The sequence below is a fragment of the Rhinoraja longicauda genome, chromosome 9, assembly GCF_053455715.1.
Source record: "Rhinoraja longicauda isolate Sanriku21f chromosome 9, sRhiLon1.1, whole genome shotgun sequence".
Classification (NCBI taxonomy): Eukaryota; Metazoa; Chordata; class Chondrichthyes; order Rajiformes; family Arhynchobatidae; genus Rhinoraja; species Rhinoraja longicauda.
This window is the reverse complement of record NC_135961.1, coordinates 48,481,335-48,504,022: the sequence shown is the minus strand read 5'-3', so window position 1 is coordinate 48,504,022 and position 22,688 is coordinate 48,481,335. Positions and strand designations below refer to the sequence as shown.

Genomic DNA, 22,688 nt, shown 5'->3' with positions numbered 1-22,688 from the left:
AGGGGGAAAACATAGAACTAGTATGAATGAGTGATTGATGGTTGGCGTGAACTCAGTCATCCAAAGGGCCTGTTTCCAAGCTTCAACAAAACTAAATATTTGTCGCAAGTGATCCTTAACCAGGTCTGCAAGGGTCTAATGAAACAATTTTTTGTTTAATTGGGTAGTGAACTGGGGAAGTGAAAATGCTGGAGTAACTCGGTGGGTCTAACAGCATCTCTGGAGAACATGGACAGGTGAACTTTCTAGTCAGGCCCCTTCTTCAGACTGATTGTGGGAGGGGGATTGAAAGCTGGAAGAGAAGAGGTGCAGAACAAAGCCTGGCAGGTAATAGGTGGATATAGATGTGGGGTGGGGGTTTGATAGGTAGATGATTGGGCAAAGGCCAGAGATGAAAAGACAGAAGGTGCAAGATAAAAGGATTGAAGAATTGTGAATTGTAAAGCTAGAGGAGGGAATGTAGCTGGAAGGGTTGGGGGAGAGGGGAGAGAGGTACGAGTCCAGGAAGGGCACAGGAGAAGGGGGGGTGGAGGGGCATTCTGGGAGAAGAAGGTGGTTGAAGGGGGTTGTAGTTACCTAAAATTGGAGAATGTAATATTTATACAGTTGGGGTGTCAGCTACCCAAGCGGATGAAGGGTGGGAACAGCACCTCGCATTCTGCTTGGGTAGCTTGCAACCTAACGGTATGAACATTGAATTCTCCAATTTCGGATAACCCCCCAGCCTCCCCCTCCCCCTTCTTTCCCATCCCCTCCCCTTTCTTCCCTCTTCCCTGTGCTCCACTTGGATTTACACCTATTCCGCTTCGCCGTCTCCCCTTCCTACATTCATTTTTCTAGGTTCACTATTTGCAACTCTTCAAACCTTTTGTCTGGACCCTTCTGTCTTTTCATCTCTGGCCTTTGTCCAACTGACTGTCGATCAAAATGCCCTCACCTGTATCCACCTATTACTTGCTTGGCTTTGTTGTGTCCCTTTTCGCCTCCACCTTCCATCAACCCCCGCCCCCCACAATCGGTCTGAAGAAGGTCCAAACCTGAAACGACACTTATTTATGTTCTCCAGAGATGCTGCCTGACCCTCTGAGTTACTTCAGCACTTAGTGTCTTTTTTTTTGTAAAGCAGCATCTGCAGTTCCTTGTTTCTATGTTTAACTGGGGGACTGACTGGAAGATTTAGGAACTGCACTAACCATTGGGTACCTATTTTAGCACAAATCCTACCCCAGCCCATTTTCTTCTCTCCACACTCTCATGAATCACCCGTCACAGATTGTAACACTCATCAATATACAAGAGCAACTTAGTGGCTATTTAATTTACTATATTGCACATTTCTTTTGGGATGTGGGGTGCATGGTTGCGAGAAGAATGTATAAATATTTCAGATATAATTTGGGTCCCTGAAGCTGTGAGGCACTTCTACTAGGTGCACCAATGTGTATAGTGCCACTGTGCTATCCAGAAGCCAATTTAAGACTTGCTTCTGGAGCATTAAAATCCTTGAATGAGTTTTTTAAACTGGAACTTAGCATTCTAATGCAGCTTTTGTCTTTTACAGCTGTAACAAATGTGACTACGGCTGTTGATATTTACTCATTTGGAATGTGTGCATTAGAGGTATGTTGTAATTATGGTTGAAATTTGCATTTGAGTGAAAGGAGAAATTACGTGGGATTGTATTAGGTTATGAGCTTGTCTTTTTGATTTTTTTAAAACCGTCCGTGGTTTTAGTTTAAAAAGGGGCAATTGTTTATTTTCTTCTTTATCCCTCCCAAATGGAGCTTGGTTATGATGAATAATTCTGGTATGGTATGTTCAGGGTTTTAATTTTGATTTTTAAATAATCTGTTGCCTGTTACAATACAATACAATATCTTTATTGTCATTGTACAAGTACAACGAGATTAAGAATGTCACTTCCTTATCGATGCTATAAAATGTATAAATCACGGCGAAAACAAAAACAACAAAGGGAGGGGGAAAAAGAAGGAAACAAGGTTAAATGCAAAAAAGGTTTATGCAGGGTCAGTTGTGCCAGATGACCCCTGGGGCAGAGACAGATCATTGGGGGCTCTCAGCAGGTCCGATTCAGAGCAGCTATAGCTCTAGGAATAAAGCTGTTTCTTAGTCTGGAGGTGCGGGCGTAGAAGGCCTTGTAACGTCTGCCAGATGGAAGTAGTTCAGACGGTGGCATAAGTGTGTGGAGTCCTTGTAGATGCTAGTGGCTTTCCTGAGGCAGCGTGCTTTGTAGATGTCCTCCAGGGATGGTAGCTGTATCCCAATGATCCTCTGCGCTCTGCAGACGACCCGCTGAAGAGCTCTCCTATCGGCTGCCGTGCAGCTGAGATACCACACAGAGATGCCGTATGTCAGTATGCTCTCTGTGGTGCAGCGGTAGAAGGTTATCAGTAACTGTTGGGGCAGACCGCCCTGTTTCAGCATTCTCAGGAAAAACGGCCGTTGCTGTGCTTTCTTGACTAGCGCAGTTAGTGGACCATGTGAGGTCCTCTGAAATATGTGCGCCCAGAAACCTGAAGCTGGACACTCTCGCCACTCTGTCCCCGTTGATGAAGACTGGAGCGTATTCCGCATTCTGTGACATTCTAAAGTTGATAATTAGCTCCTTGGTCTTAGTTGTGTTTAGGGACAGGTTGTTCTCTTTACTGTACCTTGCTACACGTGACAATAATAAACTAAACTAATTTTATCAGCCGTCATTCATTTAGGATAACTAACCGAGTATGAAAAATGTAGATTTCTGTCTATTGTAAAACCAGGCTGCTACTTCAAGACCAAGAGCAACTTCCATTGGTCTGCCCATTAGTGTCCAATTCCCATCACTCCTTATTTTTGTGGAATATCTCCTGAGCTGTGACATGCTGCATGACACATGCACTGTAAAGGATCTTGCAGAGGCCAACGACGTGGCATTAAAATTTGCTCGCTATTGACAAACAGTTGTGTGGTGACACGAAATAATAATAATCACTCCTTAATGGTGGAGCAATGGGAATCACAGTTTGGGGAGGGTGAATCTAATTTTTTATGGAAAACAACATGTATCTGGGATAGCATTTTTATCCTCAGAAATTCTCCCTTTTAGCCAAAACCAACCTCAAGCTCAGTATTAAGCTATGTTCAAAAGTCAGCTTTATTTGAACTTAGTGAGAGAGAAGCAAATCTTGCTTGCTTGAAAGTGGAACCAACATTGTGCTTTGTGCATTTACACCTCTGGGCACATAAAATGTACGCGTGTAGAAAATGTATGAGCCCTCTCTGTAGCTTGTGTACGAAACAAAGTTATTTGGAAGAACTAAAATAGAAACTTTCAATTTAACTCTTGGTCTTGATCCGCTGCAAAATGAAACTGGAAAATAAGTTGCCTTTTGAACTTGTCGTGAAATGTAGTCAACTTATGAAATCACTTTTGGAGAGTTGTGACTCTGATGGAAACGTTCTTGTGATTTCTGTTATTTAAAGTAAGTTAGTGGGGAAAGTAGCAGAATACTACAGGTTTCATTTTAATACTCATGTTTCAAATAATTGAAGTTAACTTTGTCCAATTTCTCCAAATCGACCAATCACTATTTTTATTGTTCACAAAATGCTGGAGTAACTCAGCAGGTCAGGCAGCATCTCGGGAGAGAAGGAATGGGTGACGTTTTGGGTCGAGACTCTTCTTCAGACAATATTTTTATTGTTCCAGATGGCAGTATTGGAGATCCAGGGTAATGGTGAATCATCATATGTGTCACAAGAAGCAATCAATAATGCAATTCAGTTACTTGAAGACACTCTGCAAAGAGTATGTATTGCAATATTTATACTAAATTTGAAAACATTGTTTCTAGCTTTCATTAGAATGTGTTTTAAGAGGAATTCTATAGATTTAGCTTTTAGGGTATATTTAAATATTTTGAGTAGGTGCTTTCTTGGCCATAGTATCAATGTAGTCAATGTAATTGAACCAGAACAAATAGGTGACATTTACACAGATTCTAACCGGCTATAGCTTATCATCTACTGGTTATGAAGAAATGGTCTACCATATCTGATCACCTTGGTAGCATGCATTTCTTATGATCTAGAGCATCTGTTTCTCCAACGTCTGCAGCTACATACCTTATAACAAATGAAGGGGGATATCTCTCTCTCCCCCCCCCCCCGTTCTCCTCCCTTTCCGTTCCCCCTATATCCCCCAGTTCCTTTGTATACCTTCATTTTACCTCTCCACATCTCCTCGAGAATATTTGTTCTTTAGTTTGACTCTATGCTATCTTAGTATTTATTGAAATAGATGATTAGATCAGTTGTTTATGGAAGGTCTACATAAACAGTTGAAGTTCACCATAACCTAGAATATTTAAAAGAACAGTTTATATGTCCTTTGAAATGATATATTTTTAGACATTAATTATTTAGAGTTTGGATAGAGATATCGGTAAGCGCCATTTCATCTGGTTAACAAAGGATAAAGGCTTTAAGAGTGATCTTTGGCAGTGTTGCTTGGAACAGTTTAAAAAAAAATAGAATATGAGTTTTCCATTAAAGATAACCGATTTAAGAACATTTGCATCTACGAAAGAAATACTGGATACTTTGAAGAATTATTACTTTGGATGCAAGTCATTACAATTGATACCAAATGGCTGATGCAAATATCTTTTGTGTGTAAATGTGTGACTGTTACACAGGAGAAAGCCAGGCTACTAAAGATTTGTCATTATGCACCTGTACAAAATGCAATCCCATTTCTGCTTGAATTTTAAAACATACGGTTGAAACAACTACACACTGAGTTAGTAAAATAAATGGTTTGAGATGGTAAAAATATGAATCAATAGAGATTCTCAGTTTACGCCGAATATGTGGTCAGACGTTGAGGATGTCCTTAATTCGAGCACGTGGGATCACAAGATGCTTCTGGCAATGAGGAGATATTATTAAATGTCAATAATTATCAGTCATGTAAGTGCATTTTTTCTTTCATGATAGGAATTTATTCAGAAATGTTTGGAGGTTGATCCTGTTAAACGACCCACTGCCCGTGAACTTCTCTTTCACCCAGCTCTATTTGAAGTACCTTCACTAAAGTTGTTAGCAGCACACTGCATCGTCAGTCATCCTCGTAAGTACTTGTGAAATCACAAATTATTGTCTTCAAACCATTTGAGAAAAAGTTTGGGTATGAATCCTAAAGTCCACGAGTTGAAATAAATCCAGGAATTGTTTGAAATAAATAAGTGAACTGATCTAGTGGAGAGGAAAGTACCAAATATTTTACGTTGATTGATTTTTTTTTGTTTGCAAGGGAAGAATTGGGATGTTTCTAACTATTGGATATTTATTTTTGAAATGAACATATCTTCCAGAGAATCAAGAAGCATACTTTATTGTCATATACGCCTTGTTTGCATAAAGCTCATGGAGTAACAGTGTACATAGTAATGATATATAACCAATGATACAATTAATGATGAATATGAATTAGTGCTAAAAGAACCAAAATACAATAATGGAATAATCAAATGAGATAGTTACAGCTATGTAGCAGGACCTCTGGGAAGAGGGTGTGAAAAAGATGATTTGGTCAAGAATCTGACAGTGGAGCTGTCTAAGTCTGGACACCCAGGCTTTTGTGTATCTTCTCAGAAGGTAGGGGAGAGAAAAAGACATGGCCAGTTGTGGCAGACATGCTTGATGATACTCCCAGCCTTCCTGTTATAATACGCCACAAAATAGTTTGATGTCTGTGATAGACTGGGCTGTGTTTGTATTCTCCAAGTTCAGGCAGTCAAAAGCAGAGCAGTTGTCACAACAGACTGTGTTGCATCCCCTTGTCTGCAGATGTTCAAGGGAATCTTTGTAGATGATCTGAATCTTCTTGGATGCCTTTGAAAGTAAATGTGCTGATTTGCTTTCTTGACCTTCAGGGTGAAGGGACAACGTTAGGTTGCTGGTGATATGGATGCCTGGGAACTTGCAGCTGTCAAGCATCACTGCAGCAGTTCTGTTGACAAAGACAGTGTTGCGTTCAATTCCATCCTACTTCCCTAGGTCAACATCAACTCTTTTGTCTTGCTGACATTAAAAACTAGGTTGTTCTAACACCATGACACTAGGTTCCCAGTCTCTCTTCCCAGAACATTAGTGTTGTTTTAGTCGACCACAAAGGTATCATCGTCGAACTTAAAGATCGGGTTGGTGCTGTATTTGGCCGCACAGTCATGGGTACACAAGAAGTAAAAGGGGATTGAGCAGAACCTTGAGGAGCCACAGTGTTGAGTGTCAGGGGTGGAGGAAAGGTTATGACCAATTTTAGCTGACTAAGGTCTGCTGGCCAGGAAGGCCAAAAGCTTGTTGCAAATGGAGGCCAAAGCTCCCAAAGTTAGTAAATAAGCTTATTCTCGAAGTATTATGAAGGCTGTAGAATGACATTTTTCAATATATCTTTTAATTGACCACAGCCAACTTTCTCCTTGGATCTTCACTGTTTCCTTTAATTAGATTGTAGTTTCTAATTGACCTACGTTTTCAAATCTGTATAAAATCTTCCCTAAAGGTCGTTTCATAACAAGGTTCTTGATTAACTCTTTCTCATTGCACCAAACAAGATCTAAAACAACATTTTACACCCATGTTATCAATATACTTACCAATATATTTTTCAAGAAAACCTTATTGTATGCATTCAGATAAGCATTCTTTATTTCTCCTTATTTGACTTTATGCAGAATATCCCCAGATATTTGTAAATTCTCTCATTAAGAGGAAACATCCACGTATAACCTGTCAAGATCCTGTATTTCGAGAAGTCTCATTCTTCAACACCACTAGATACAAGCTTAGCATGTCCAACCTTTCCTTGTAAGACATCCTTAATTAAGACGCATTTAATTTTTTTCTGACAAATGGCCAATTTCATATTTTTCCACATTAGCCTTTGCCCATTCACTTAATCTATTTGTTTTCCTTTATGAGTGCCTTGTGTCCTCCACAACTTACTTTACTGTCATTTTTATGTCCTTAGCAAATTTAACAAGCATATCTTCGGGCCTTTATCCGTTTACAAAACGTATGTTTAAATATAAATGTTGGTACTCTGTGATACACCAGTTGTAATGTGCAAACCATAAAACAAAATGATACCTATTTTGACAGGAACCTCGGTCTATACCAGCACCTTACTTTCTATGCAATGGATTTCTGTTGTCTGCAATAACCTTTTATGCAGCACCTTATCAAATGCCATTTAACAATCTGTTTATCGAGTTCTCTTTGTCCACAGCATGTTACTTCTTTAGTTAGCTCCAATATTTTGGTAAATCTTGATTATACCTGTACAAACCGTATTGACTTTGCCTCAATGCCTTAAATTCCAAGAATGCCTCTCAAAGCCCTGCAATAATGTATTGCATTTAGACAAAATGCTGGAGTAACTCAGCGGGACAGGTAGCATCTCTGGAGAGAAGGGATGGGTAACGCTTCGGGTCGAGACCCTTCTTCAGACTGTATTGCATTTGCATTTGGCAGGTGCAGCATGGCTTGCTTTCTGGTTAGCTCCAGAGTGTGTGTTCGTAAGAAACCATCCTAAAGACATGCTCTGAACTTATCTATGTAACCTCTGCTCATCTGATATTTCTGGTCAATATATAAATTAATAATCCCCATGATCAACATTGCAACTTGATTTTGTCACTATTTTCAGAAAGGGGTGAGGGTGTTCACTTGAAAGATATCTGGCTATAACGATTTATTTTAAAGAAAGGCAGTTCATTTTTATTTAGTTTTAGGATTGGAACAATTTTTGCTATATTGAAATGATTATCTATTTACAGGGTGGATGTGGTCTTAATTCGGTGTTCTTATTTATAGATATGATCCCTGAAAATGCTTTGGAAGAAATGACAAAAAACATCGACATGACTGCAGTTCTAGCAGAAATTTTTCACCACGATGCAGAAGGGGTACAGATCAGGTATTGTAAGCACATCCATCCTATAGATCGGTACTGGAAAGAATTGAACTATTACCCATATTTTCATAATGCCATCTCATAGAAGATGCCTTTAAATTATGTTGTGTTCAAGCTTCACCGACTATCATGCCCACACTTTAGGGTTTGGTGCAGTTATACAGAGTTGAATCTAAATCAACGGGCAAGTGAGGAAAATGGAAATTGGTGCCGCAATTAGATTTTTGTTGCGGCTAGTAACACAATAGCTTGAAAAGTTTGGGGTACCTTATGACAACATGCCAATTCCAATCCAATGCTTCACTTCACAAAGTTTTATCAGCAAAACGTTGTCTAGTCAAATGCATCATAAGAGTATCAGTTTAATTGTGAATCAGCATAGAAGATGCAGAATTTATCCCACGTCACTGGAGAACTGTGATGTAATCTTGTTGTGGGATTCAAGAACAGCCTCAATAGAACACAAGTAATATCATGAGGATCAGGTAAAGGCCATTCTGCCCCCCGTTCCTATTCTGTCATTCCATAAGATGATAGCTGATCTTCTATATCACACCCCGACAAATAATAGATATCTTTAGTCTTCCATTTTTCTCCCTTGTCTCCATATACCTTAATTCCTTTAACATCTGAAAATCTGTTGATCTCAAAAATCTATTGGTATCAATGGTTGAACCTCCGCAGCTCCCCGAGGTAGCAATTTTTGAGACTCTCAATGACTAGTTCTAGATTCTTCAACCAAAGAAAACATTCTCTGCAAGTCCACTCCATCAAGTCCTTTTATTTTTTTCAATGGTCACTTCTCGACGTTTTAAACTCGAAAGAAAAGTGGTTTAGCTCCCTCAATATCTCCGCATATGACTTGCCTGACATCCCATGAACCAGTTTGATAATTTTTTGCTGCATTCCCTCACTACCAGGTTCATACCCTTTTTGGGTCAGGAGAGCAAAATTGTCAGCCAAAGGATCAGGGGTGGTCACAGTAGTAAGAAATCATTAGGTGTGCATTAGAATTCTTACTATCAATATTTATTTATTTATTTTAATTTCCAGCATTAATTGCCTGCTGCATGTGCTTGTTAGTGTTGTGACCTGGGCACAAGAGCATCCAGATCCTCCTGAATATCAGCAGTTCCCAGTCTCTCACCATTTGATAAATACTCAGTATATCTACTTTTCTAACCTAAGTGGATAGCCTCATTATTCTTTTAGGAAGGAGATGAGGAGAATTCTCTTTAATCAGAGGGTGGTGAATCTGTGGAATTCTTTGCCACAGAGGCTGTGGAGGTCAAGTCAGTGGATATTTTTTAGGCGGAGACAGATTCTTGATTAGTACAGGTATCAGAAGTTATGGGAATTTACTGACAGGGCTGAAATCAACCAAATGAAGTGCAAGTTCATTGATTGGATTTACTGTATTTTAAACCATTGATTTATTTGGATTATACCTAAAATATAAACCTGAGCTAACAAACCTTTTTTATTTTTGGACACTTAATATAGTTTGCCCAACTCCCAAATTTAAAACTCTTCTTTTTTCATTCATTTCAAATTGAGCTGTGATTATACATTTTGAGGATGTCATTTGTTGTCTTTGTTTTCCCACAGATTCTCCCAGTTCCCTGCACTGGAGTTAGATAAATTTTTAGAGGATGTGAGGTAAGAATTCCATGGTAGGGTTGATTTTAATTGTTATACCTTGGATTATATTGTTTTTATATTCAAGGTTTATTCATTTTAGAGATGTGTGAAGTTGAATGTTCCAGAAGTTGTTTTCCTGAAAGTTGTATATTTGTTTTCTGTACCATGTTATATCAGTGACCTTTGATCTTTAACTTCAACCTGAAGGAATGGTATTTATCCTTTGACTGCATTTGGGATGCCCATGCCTCAGCAACCTCAGCAGGAGACTGTAACATCACCCATTGTCCCACCATCTGTGAAAACACCTACACCTGAACCTGCAGAACTGGAGACCAGGAAGGTAAGAATGACATATGCTATTAAAGTTCTCCCCTTTGGTCAAATTACTTTCTAACTGAGATTGTTGCTGTGAAAACGTTGTGCATGCTCTTTTCGGAGATGATGCTGAAGTTGGAAAAGCCTCCTGCGTTGTCCTTTCCAATTGACTTGAGAAATGATGAAGGGCCTATTTGAACCACGTGCGGCCTCTAATGATTTTTCTTTCATAGGGATTGGTTTAGGTTTTAATTTTCAGGATAGTGAATCAACGTTGAAGTAGCATTATGTACCTAGTCTGTTGTTATTCCATGCAACATAGCTCTCACGCAACCTCAAGCACCAATTAGTTCACATTGAAGTAACCTTTTCGAACTGACTTGCATTCTGGTCAGAATGTACTGTAACACCTGCACACTGTTTTGGAAAGGAATCCAATTTCAGTTGGTTTCAAGCCTTGATTTTCCCCTGATTTCAGCAATTTGGTTCTAATAAGCAATTGTATGTATTTGTTGTCATGCTTGCAAGAAGTATGAAAGTGGGTTTCAATTTTGAGGGACATGGGCTAACAATTCTTTAATATTAAATTAGAAATGCTGGAAATGTTCTTCAGGCCAGTAACATCTGTGGAAAGAGAAACAGAGTTCCAGGATGAAAAATGAGGGGTGATCGTACTGGAACTTCCAAAATCCTGAAGGGGCTTGAAGAGTTAGATTTTGGGATGTTTTCACTTGTGTGATAATCTCAAATGAGGGGTCATAATTTCAAGCATGGAGGCTGTTGTTTAAAACTCTGGTTTGTAGAAACCATTTGCAGAAGGTTATGGATCTGTAGAATTCTCTGAACAGGGAGTTGTGGTCTAGCTCATTCAAAGTAGTTAAAGTGGAGGTAGCTGGGTATGAAATTTCAGGGATTGGCACAAGGATCTGGCAAAGAAGCCTGGGAGGATCAACAATATTGAATGGCAGGCCATGTGGCCTTTTGCTGCTCCTATTTTTCTGTGAGGGAATGAGGCGATTGTGGCTGACAAAGGAAGTCGAAGACTGCATAAAGACAAAAGAAAATGCCTATAATATGGCAAAGATTAGCGGGCAGCTAGAGGATTGGGAAGCTTTTAAAAACCAACAGAAAGCAACTAAAAACGAAATGAGAAAAAGATGAAATATGAAGGTAAGCTAGCCAATAATATAAGATACCAATAATTATTTCAGATATATAAAGTGTAAAAGAGAAGCAAGAGTGGGCATTGGACTGCTGGAAAATGAAGCTGAGAGGTAATAATGAACAAAGAAATGGCTGACGAACTGAATAGATTTCTATTGTCAGTCATCACTGTGGAAGACACCAGCAACATGCCATAAATTCAAGAGAGGCAGAGGGCAGAAGTGAGTGCAGTCGCTATTAAGAAGGAAAGCTGAAAGGTCTAAAGCTTTGGAATATTTGGAATAGTGTGAACAGTTTTGGATCCCATATCTGAGGAAGGATGTGCTGGTTGTTGGAGAGAGTCCAGCAGAGGTTTTAGAGTATAAGCCTGAGGATGATTGGGTTGATGTTTGAGGAGTGTTTGAAGACTCTGAGCCTGTACTCGCTGGAGTTTAGGATGAGGGGGGGGGGAATCTCATTGAACCTACCGAATATTGAAAGCCTAGATAGAGTGGATATGGAGAAGATGTTTCGATTAGAGGGAGAGTCTAGGACCAGAGGGCACAACCTCAGAATAAAGGGACAAGCCTTTAGAATGTAGATGAGGAGGAATTTCTTTAGCCAGAGGGTGGTGAATCTGTGGAATTCAGTGCCACAAATGGCTGTGGAGGCCGTCATTGGGTATTTTTAAAGTGGAGATTGATAGGTTCTTGATTAGGAAGGGTGGTAAAGGTTATGGGGAGAAGATAGGAGAATGAGGTTGAGAGGGAAAAATAAGTCAGCGCTGACTAGCAGTCTGTCTGTCTTTTTTTTGTTGAGTGTCGGTGTTGGGATGATTTTTTTAATATATATTTTTTTGGTTGTGTATGTGTGGGAGGGGGTGGTGGTGTGTGGGGGGTGGGTGTGGGTGGGTGGGTGTGGGGAACTTTTCTCTTCCTCACGGCGCGGGGTGCGGCTCGGCTGCGGGGCCTAACATCCCCCGGTGCGGCTCGGCCGCTGGACTTTACATCCCGGTGCGGCTTGGCCGCTGGACTTACATCGCCCGGTGCAGCTCGGCTGCGGGGCTTAACACCGCCCGGTGCAGCTCGGCTGCGGGGCTTAACACCGCCCGGTGCAACTCGGCTGCGGGACTTAACACCGCCCGGTGCAGCTCGGCTGCGGGGCTTAACACCGCCCGGTGCAACTCGGCTGCGGGGCTTAACACCGCCCGGTGCAACTCGGCTGCGGGACTTAACACCGCCCGGTGCAGCTCGGCTGCGGGGCTTAACACCGCCCGGTGCAACTCGGCTGCGGGACTTAACACCGCCCGGTGCGGCTCGGCTGCGGGACTTTTCACCGCTGGTGCGGCTCGGCTGCGGGACTTAGCTGCGCAAGGCTTGGTCGCGGGCCTTTCATCGCCCGGTTCGGCCGCGAGACGTTTCAGCGCCCGGTGCGGGGACTGTGCGGGTCGGTCGGGGACGAGCTGTCTGTCCGTGGGCGTGGGGAAGAGAGGGGAAGTTTTGTTGCCTCCATCACAGTGAGGGGGTGTTTGGAGTCACTGTGATGGACGTTTGTGTTGGGGTTATGTGTCTTGTGTTCTTTTTTTTTTCTATGACTGCTATGTAGTTTCGTTCGGTACTTCGGTACCGAACGACAAATAAAGCTCTGTTATGTTATACTGTTATACTGTTATTTGAATGGCGGAGAAGTCTCGATGGGTGCAATGGCCCATTTCTGTTCCTATGTCTTATGGTCAGAATTGGAAAAATAAAGAGCTCCTCTTCAGTAATGGATTTAAAATAAGAAATGAAATTATTAGCTTAATTAATGTATGTCAGAATTGAGGCAGCACTTTTTTTTATTTCCGTAGGTCGTTCAGATGCAATGCAATATTGAGCCAGTTGATGAAGGAGCCAAACATCATGTAAGTTCCTCCCCTTTCTTAAGGTATTGATGCCATGACTTTACAAGTAGCTATCCTAAAGAGACTTTATATTCTATATACTCAGTTTGTGAAATTAATTGAATATCTATGACAATGAGTTCACAGTCAGAAAATAGCCACCTATTCATAATTTACTGAGCATCTTAACCATACCTCAAAAATGAAGTACACCAAATGCATATTATCTAACACGTATCTATTAGAACCCTTTCAACAAAGTAAATTATTTACATCCTGCTTTACCTGAAGCTTTTCTCCCGCAAAAGTCGGATTTTGAATGAGAGCGCAAAATGCTATACAAATGATGCTGTTAGACAGGGAACACATGTTGCTGTTTAAATGTTCCTGGCCTTTTTTCATGACAATGTTCCTGACAATTTTTCCATTGTCCTAAGTTTCCTGGATTTATGGCATGGAAGAAAAATTGAACATAACTTAGTTTTTGGAACACTCCCTTATTTGTTAGTCAGTAAATAATTGATGCCACTTAATTGATGTTAGTTTTAACATCAAAGGATCAATCTTATATTTAAGCTTCATTCTTAAAAATGTAACTTCAAAGGAAAAAATAGAAGAAACATTTACATTGGTGTAATTCTTTTCTTCAGCTAACTCTACTCTTGAAACTGGAAGACAAGCTAAATCGCCACCTCAGCTGTGACTTGTTGCCTAGTATGTATTATTCTGATAATAGCTTTGTGAAAATGAGAATTTGTGTTCTTTATGAAATGCATAAGATTTATTTGATGCTGCAAAATGTAAATGACCCCAGTTTGGCAAATTAATTTAATGGAACATTTTAGAATTAATATTACAAGACAATTATTGATTGATAAATTGTTTATTCGCCTTTGGAGTGATGGAAGTCCTGTTCTTTGACCACTGCGTTCTGTATTGTGTGGTACTACATTTTAGGTTTTACAAATCTGGAATTGTCAATATGAATGGGAACCTACTGGTAGGCATTTTCTCAATAAGAGCAACATGCAGATTTCAAGATTAAGTGACCAGAACTAGACTCCAAAAATTGTAAGAGGCTGAAACTGTTACAAATTGTCTGAAGATAGTAAAACTGAGAAGATTCATTTTATTAATGACAAAAATAAGTTTAAGGAATGAGAAAATAAAACCTGGTAGTTGTTTAGAACCACTAAACAACTCCAAACACAATACACAATGTGGAATAGGCTGGCTATAATTACCAAACATATGAACATGGAAGTCTGAATATGGTCAGTAATACTAACATTGTATTTTCTTTACAGATGAAAGCTGTCAGGAGTTGGCAGCAGAACTTGTTCAGCTCGGATTTATCAGTGAGGTAGACTATTTAATTTTGCATTTTGTTGACTTTTTTGGAGTTCATCAGTATTACTTTTTTCCTGTCCTCTCTTGAAAGCTCCGTACTGGCTATTAATTTCAATAGACAATAGACAATAGACAATAGGTGCAGGAGTAGGCCATTCAGCCCTTCGAGCCAGCACCGCCATTCAATGCGATCATGGCTGATCACTATCAATCAGTACCCCGTTCCTGCCTTCTCCCCATACCCCCTCACTCCGCTATCCTTAAGAGCTCTATCTAGCTCTCTCTTGAAAGCATCCAACGAACTGGCCTCCACTGCCTTCTGAGGCAGAGAATTCCACACCTTCACCACCCTCTGACTGAAAAAGTTCTTCCTCATCTCCGTTCTAAATGGCCTACCCCTTATTCTCAAACTGTGGCCCCTTGTTCTGGACTCCCCCAACATTGGGAACATGTTATCTGCCTCTAATGTGTCCAATCCCCTAATTATCTTATATGTTTCAATAAGATCCCCCCTCATCCTTCTAAATTCCAGTGTATACAAGCCCAATCGCTCCAGCCTTTCAACATACGACAGTCCCGCCATTCCGGGAATTAATCTAGTGAACCTACGCTGCACGCCCTCCATAGCAAGAATATCCTTCCTCAAATTTGGAGACCAAAACTGCACACAGTACTCCAGGTGCGGTCTCACCAGGGCCCGGTACAACTGTAGAAGGACCTCTTTGCTCCTATACTCAACTCCTCTTGTTACGAAGGCCAACATTTCATTTCATGGACATGATTAATTGACAGAAGTGCAACATTTTTCTCCAATCACTTTTACATATAGAATCCATTGCCTTTCATGTTCTGGACAAGATTATTCATATTTATACAGCACAGAAATGGGAGCTTTGACCCAACTCATTCATGTCGATCATGATGCCTACCTAAGCTGGCCACATTGCCTTGCCTGGCCCATTTCCCTCTAATACTTCCTTATCTATGTACCTAAATGCCTTTTCCACGTTGTAATTGTACATGTCTCTACCATTTATTCTGGCAGCTCACTCCAAATACCCACCACCCTCCAGTGAAAGTAGCTCTCAGCCCTGTAAATCTTTCCCCTTTCACCTTAAACTATGCTCTCTAGTTTTAGACTCCTCCTGTCCTGGAAAAATAGATTGTGACTGCTTTACTTTATCTTTATCCCTTATGATAATATATACACGCATAGGGTCACCCTCGACCTTCTCTGCACTAATAGGGGAGAAAAAGCCCCAGTCTATCCAGTCTCCTTGTAAACTCAAGCCTTCTACTCCCGGTAACAACCTTGTGAATTTTTTCAAAACCTTTTTGCAGTTTAATGACACCCTTCCTCTAGCTAGGCAACGAGGATTCCACACCATACTCCATGTAGTTTAGTTTAATTATTTTTGGTTTAGAGATACATTGTAGAAACAAGTCCTTTGGCCCACCAAGTCCACAGCAACATGTGTAGGAAGGAACTGCAAATGTTGGTTTACACTGAAGATAGATACAAAATTCTGGAGTAACTCGGCAGGACAGGCAGCATCTCTGGGGAGAAGGAATGGGTGACGTTCCGGGTCTGAAGAAGGGTCTCGACCTGAAACATCGCCCATTCCTTCTCCAGAGATGCTGCCTGTACTGCTGAGTTACTCCAGCATTTTGTGTCTTATCTTAAGTCCACACCTACCATTGATCACCCATATACTAGTTCCATGTAATCCCACATTTGCATTCTGCACATGAGGGGCAATTTGCAGAATCCAAATAACTAACAACCCTGCACTTTTCAGAATGTGAGAGGAAACCCACGTGGTCACAGGGAGAACATTCAAACTCTGCACAGACATCACCCATATTCAGGATCAAACTGCTGTGTCGCCCTGTTGGAACTGCACATGGTCACAGGCCTCCAATCTTAAAAAACAATCATCTCCATCTGTGTAGAAAGGAAGTGCAGAAGCTGGTAGAAGCCGAAAATAGACACAGTGCTTGGAGTAACTTGGCAGTTCAGATGGCATTTCGGGAGAAAAAGGATGGGTGGCGTTTCGGGCGGGACCCTTGAGAGTCTGAAGAAGGGTGCTGACCTGAAACGTCACCCATCGTTTTTCTCCAGAGATGCTGCCTAATCCGCTGAGTTATTCCAGCACTTTGTGTCTATCCTTCATCTCCATCCTCTAACTCCTCCCCCAAAGCCAATTTTCGATCAAATAAGCTAGCTTATCCTGGATCCCTTGAAGTCTAATCTTCTAGATGAGCCTGCCGTGTGGGAGGGACCTTGTCATATGGTAAAATATATGTGTATAAACATTACCTTACTTTACTACCGATTTATTACTAATTTCCCAGTTTTAACAGGAATTGTATCCCTCTAGATTCAAATCTTGCCTACAAAGTGTAGGCAGTAACATGATGGTCAATCAGCCAACCAACCTGCATGCCTTTAGGATGTTGTAGGGAGCAGAGGAAACTTGTGCAGTGATATACAACATGCGAGAATGTGCAAACTCCATACACAAAACACTCATGGTCAGAATTGAACCATGGTTTCTGACACTGGCAGCAACTCTACAATTATGCAACTCTACAATTATGCAACTCTTATATAGCACTAGATGACCAAAGTGATATATTTATACTGAGCTGGGTTCGAGTGTGATCTTTTCTCCTGGGCCATCATTAAAACAGACTTTTGAGGAAACTATATAAATGCCAACGCAATAAGCTGAGGAATATTCATTTTAATTTTATGACATTTTTATGTTTTACATGATTGCTTCTTCCCATCTTTTGAACAGATCGATCAGAGTCGATTAACCACCTTGCTCGAGGATGCCTTCAGCAAATTCTTCTATAACCGGAATGGTTCTATTTCTGACGTCACAGTTTCTTCATAGCTGCAGAATCACTGTGTGACACAACTACTTCATCACCGGTCTTAAATGGACGAAAGAGGATATCACAGGAAGCCACTGGCTCAATTGCATGTAGTAGTGTGGTGATGTCGAGTTCCCATCTTGAAGTGGTGAACATCCCACCAATGAAAAGTTCTGTTGTCAGTATTATGTCCCATCTGTGCTTCACCCTGTGACTATCGTATTTTATTTAGCAGTAAAGACTTGCAGAGCGCTGCCACATTGGAAAGGAAGCTTTTCTCTTAACTGAGTAAAGGTGGGATAGAAGTAGGGATTGGGGTGGTAGGGGGAAGGGAAAAAGGCTGTTAATCTGAACACGAAGACTGCAAAGGAGAGGATAAAGTGAGAAGTCTGCACAAAGTGAAGTATCGCTTGATACATCTTTGTGAACTCTTTCAATACATTGTATCGCTTTATATGCCAGTAATGTGCATGTTTCTTCTGTGTTGTATATTCTTTGCACATTTGTTTTCAAGATCCGGAATGCTAGATGATTTTAAATGACAGTGTTCCTACAAATGCATTTAAGAGGCCATTCCTGTGAAAGTTCCCACTATTTTTCAGTGTTGAAATTTTAAAATGGCATGGCTTTTGTGCACCTGGACGTGGGGAATGTAATGGCCACTAAACCAGCAACTGTCTTATCTTTTTACCAGCTTAATGAACTTATCCAAATGATTAGTTGAATTTGGATAAATTATTCTCGTTCCAAACGCAAAATTGAACTGTTGTACTGTTTTTCTTCAAAATGTTTAGAATGCCTGATCAGAAATGAAAATTCATTGCAAGTTAATTACAAGTCTTGACAAGATTCAGCTGATACACCAGGGCTGCCTTTGTTTTAATCGAATGCTTTATTGAAGCCTTCCTTCCCAATATTCCCATTCTTCCTTTCTCCCCTTTCCCTGAAAACTTTATGTATGTAAAGCTGAACATTGATACAGATATGTAATCCTTATTATGTAGTATTTTGAGTTGTATGGCTGAGGTTGTGTAGTAGTTCTGATGGCTGTTTGGACATGGCAATCGCATTGATCATTTGTTAGCCATGAATTTCTGTGAAGTCTGTTGGCCAAAGGAAGTTGAGATGATTTGTTCGTCTTCTGTTTTGAGCCAAATAGTGTATGGTGAGTTAATAAGCACAATTTCTTGGTTATTTTGGTTTGCAAGCAACACGAAAGGTTAATTTCACTTGCAAGAACCAGTTTGTCAGTAATCATTTCTGATTATCTTGCATTTTCTCAGTTTGGATATAGTTTTGGTATGTGGAATGTTTTTCAACCCTTTCTGCATTTAGACAATAGAATTTGAGGTAAGGGAACTGAGATGGTAATTGTTGAAGAAAAAAATGGGGTTGTTAGGGAGCACCTAGACTTAATTGGAATTTCTGTAATATTTAGAGAATGGCAAAACACTGTATTGTGGCATTGTTCAAAGTCCTAACTGCATTTAATGCAGCATTCACTGAAGCAAATATATTGTACTGAAAAATCAGTGCGTGGCTGTTCTTTTGTTATTTACCCTTCTGAATTGTGCAGAAAAATGTCATATTTGAGTCCATGCATTAATGTTTTTCTAGATTGCCCCTATCATGTGGTTCCTGTAATAAATGGTTGGAGGTCAGAGGAAAATTATTCTTACCACAACATGAGAAATTTTAAATAGCGATCCATTTATTGCGCGTCATTGCTTGGCTTGAATCTGTCAGTTTATTCGCACACAGACATTTTTTGCATGTCAGGTCTGGAACTCTTCGGCAATCAGTTCAGAAATTTAAAGAGACAAAAACTGAAGATAAGTATTGAATTAGCATACTATGTGCAAATAGATGTTTTAAATTCAAGCTTTATTTCCTGCTTGAATCAGATAACTAGTAAGACAACTAATGTCTTGCTAATCTATCAAGGACTGTCAGTCAGCAAACCTTGCAGTGAAAGATCAATATTAAACGGGTTTGTCAACTGCACTAAATGAGTCATTCCATTGACCACCGAGACTGAAGCTAACTGCAGTTCCAAGGCTGTCGTTGAACCCAAAAGTAATTCTTCTATACTCAAAATCTTAAATTGCAGGTCCTTTTTCCATCTGGGTGTCAACACCTGAATTACTGCTCGATGATGCACTGCTCTATGATGCGAGTCATTTTAGCTGATCGTTATCTACTTTATCAGCAAGTGACACATAAGCTTAAGGCTCTGTTTAAGAGTCATGAAGCTGCTATTCCCATCCATCCAAGTACAATCTCTCAAATACATTCAGATTTATATGACCAGTTAAAAGACTAAACCTATTTGGGCTTCAAGGGATGATTGACCCACATTTAGATATTCCAGTACGTCATAAAATAAAATTGTCTGCTCTTCACTACCTTTGTAAAGACGGGTGTCTAATGGTTAGCATTGAGCCAAAAGGCCTGTTTTCGTGCTGTATGACTCTGGCTTCCATGCTCTTACCCCACTCTTATCACACCAACACCCCTGATCAGTTATGTCGTTGAAATTCATTTCATCTCCATTTGAATTTTATAACAGAAAGCAAACTTTGCCACTTCGCTAAATTTTATTTTTTAATTTCTGAGGACAATTGATGTGTTTTGCTTGTTCCCTTTTTTTCACATATTAGATTGTACAAAATTCTTACAATGTTATTTCATCCTCTCAGAACTTAAAATGAGTTTGCAAATGATTTTTGGAGTTTTGGATTGATGTTGGATTGTGCATACATTTCTTGAAGGTACTATGGCCTATTGAATCTGCTTGTAAGTAAGCCAGTACAAGTTGTCTAATACTTCCCCAAATGATTGGCACTTGAAATATTAAGAATCTGATCTAAAATACTGATACCTGTCTTTTTTAACTATAAATTGCTTCTTTAAATTACATGTGATGTTATTGAGTGGCAAAAATGCAAGCTACATATATTATAATTTGAACAGCTTTTTTCATCCAACAGCTTGTGTTACCCAATAGAAATTCAACAACTACATTCCCAATATATACGAAGGGCCTATGGGTAAAATAGATTTGTGGAGGCAGATAATTTTGGTTTATGATCAAAAAATTCACTGTTTCAATTCCTAGTTTTGTTTAACATTTTAAGCACATTTGGATGAAAAGAGAAGTTGTCGTCTTAGAAAAAAATCATTTAAATAATCCCATGGGAATGGTGAGAATTTTTCATTGAGGAATTGGAAGTGATCAGGCTGGAAAACCTATTCAAAAAATTTTGCAAAGTGGTTGTCTGAAGAATTATGGGATTTTTAGCGAGGAGCTGCAAGTAGCAATTTCTGAGAAGCAATCCAACACAATTGCAAGTTATTTTGTGCATTTTGACTCTTGGTTTTGTGAACGTTAGTGGTGCTTTGATTCATTCACAAGAGTTGGCTTTTCTTGGTTAGGCTAGCTTTATTCCTAATTCCAGAGGCCTTGCAAGAGTCAACCACTCTGCTGTGGATCTGGTTTATAGTCATGTAATAGGTTTACTATATTTCGGATAAGGATACGATTGCCTTCATTAAAGGATATCGGTGAACCATTTTTGGGTTTTTCCACATTTTAGTTGTATCGTTGTGCTTTTTTAATTACAAAATTTATTTAGTTAAGATAGTTATTCCTGATGCTGTGTGGAATTTAAACTTGCCTCTCTGATTTATTAGATCTGGCCTTTGTTTACCATCCTGTAAATTTTGCTACGACAACACTTTGGGCTTGCTGCATGACCAATTGTTAACTAAGCAGAAATAGTTATAAAATGATCTTGTACCCATGTTCCCGTTTGAATCCAAAGGGCGAATGAATAATGATGTCTTTATCAATTTTGACCTCATTCTTCTTTTGATGCACTTTTTTAAATCCTCTATCTTGCAACATGTGCAGGGGAGGGAAGTCATGCTATCATAAAACAGGAATAAGCAGTTTAGTGCAAATAATTAACCCCAGGAAGATGGAGGAAATTCTGCTCCAAAAAGCTTTATTAGCACAAGGTACAGATGTAATAAAGTGTGAAATGTGAACACATGGGATAGTCGGGATTTATTTTTATTCTCAAATGATTGTAAGCAAAGCCTTTGCACTGTTTACATGTTATATTTTTCTGAATGTGCTGTGATTCTTTCTTTTGGAAAGTTAAGTTCCCACCTTCATAAAGGAAAATAATAATACCAGCTTAGAGTCCATTTCAGTTTTCCTTCAAATATTTCCCATGGCAACATTGGTTCAGGTTTTGGGTTGCAAGTGATTTGATTTTTCTCTACTTTGAGTGTCAATCGAAGGTTAATAGGAGAAACTGCCTGAATTGGGAAATGAAGCCTTTGTACACTTGATATCTTCACATCCACAATTCAAAGGTAAGGTAAATTGGCTCAGCCACCCAAGCTGAAAACTCTGGGACTTCAGAACATCGCATTAATTTTATTTCAACTACATAATGTTTTACAGAATACTGATTTATTACAACAGATCTGTGTGCCACATCAGGTTCTCTACTGTGACACATTGATGTGCCATTAAAATGGTTGCGTGGGGGATGTGTTGTGATGGGGTCAATGGGTGATATTTCTTATTGCACCATGTTTTTTTTTGGTGTTCAATCTCTTTCAGTATCACTCATTTATTTCACTTTCCCATGTAAAATTGAGTTATAGTTGAATTTTTAATTTTGTTTTCTGATTTCCAAAAATGAAAGTATACATGTGAGAAGAATGTGATACATTGAGGGGTTCATTGAGCGATATAAGCCTTGTTGCCATAGGTTGCATTTGAACGGGCCAAAACAAATTCCCAGGTCGATACTGTGCCCTCACTCCCTCCAACCACCAAGTCCAAATGAATAAAATAAAATCTTAATCATTAGCTTTGCACAATGTAGTGATGTCTACAATATTTTGTTTTATATTAGTTAAGTAATGTATCAAAACCCTTATTTAAATATGTAAATACAAATTTAAAAATAACTTTGAAAGTGCGGATGGAAAAGTTTAATTTTTTTTAATTGGTTCAGTTACACAACTTTCACGTTTTGTTCAGCTTTGTTTTCCAATTGTAAGCATCGTAATAAAAAGTGCATATTTTCAAGTTGTATGATATCTTCTTCAGGAAAAGGGGCAATATATTTTTATGCTCCTTTCCAGAACACCCATTGGCTTGAGCTATATTCTGGTTTCTCACTTCCATCAGGATTTAATTTTTTTATGGGGGTTTTACTTCCTAGTGTCCAATCAAAGCTTGTTCAATCTTCACCTATGAGGACTTGTTTTTTTTTTTAATGCTGTACTGCCAATTGATAACTAGATTATTTTTACAGATACATTTATGTGACTGTACTTCCAAAATACTTCATTGGCAATAAAGTACTTTGGTGTATCTATCGATCATGTACTTCAGCTGTACATTCCTGATCACTCGGAACCCTTTTCATTAGGCAGAATAGGTATAGCCATCCAGAGGTCTAGGCAGTG

At 39.5% G+C, this 22,688-nt stretch overlaps 1 protein-coding gene across 2 annotated transcripts in view; it reads left to right on the top strand.

Moving 5' to 3' along the window:
• LOC144596719 (nuclear receptor-binding protein-like) overlaps positions 1 to 22,462 on the top strand; it is an 82,070-nt gene extending 59,608 nt beyond the window's left edge. The window contains exons 9-18 of one of the 2 annotated variants that reach the window (XM_078405441.1): positions 1,562 to 1,620; positions 3,710 to 3,808; positions 4,999 to 5,131; positions 7,879 to 7,981; positions 9,587 to 9,637; positions 9,827 to 9,962; positions 12,930 to 12,983; positions 13,613 to 13,676; positions 14,270 to 14,325; positions 17,117 to 22,462. In XM_078405441.1, coding sequence (XP_078261567.1) covers positions 1,562 to 1,620; positions 3,710 to 3,808; positions 4,999 to 5,131; positions 7,879 to 7,981; positions 9,587 to 9,637; positions 9,827 to 9,962; positions 12,930 to 12,983; positions 13,613 to 13,676; positions 14,270 to 14,325; positions 17,117 to 17,215 — 854 coding nt within the window. In that variant the 3' untranslated portion in view covers positions 17,216 to 22,462. The remainder of the gene's footprint in view (positions 1 to 1,561; positions 1,621 to 3,709; positions 3,809 to 4,998; positions 5,132 to 7,878; positions 7,982 to 9,586; positions 9,638 to 9,826; positions 9,963 to 12,929; positions 12,984 to 13,612; positions 13,677 to 14,269; positions 14,326 to 17,116) is intronic. The other variant, XM_078405442.1, reaches the window with a different exon arrangement.
• Positions 22,463 to 22,688: the final 226 nt, after the last annotated feature.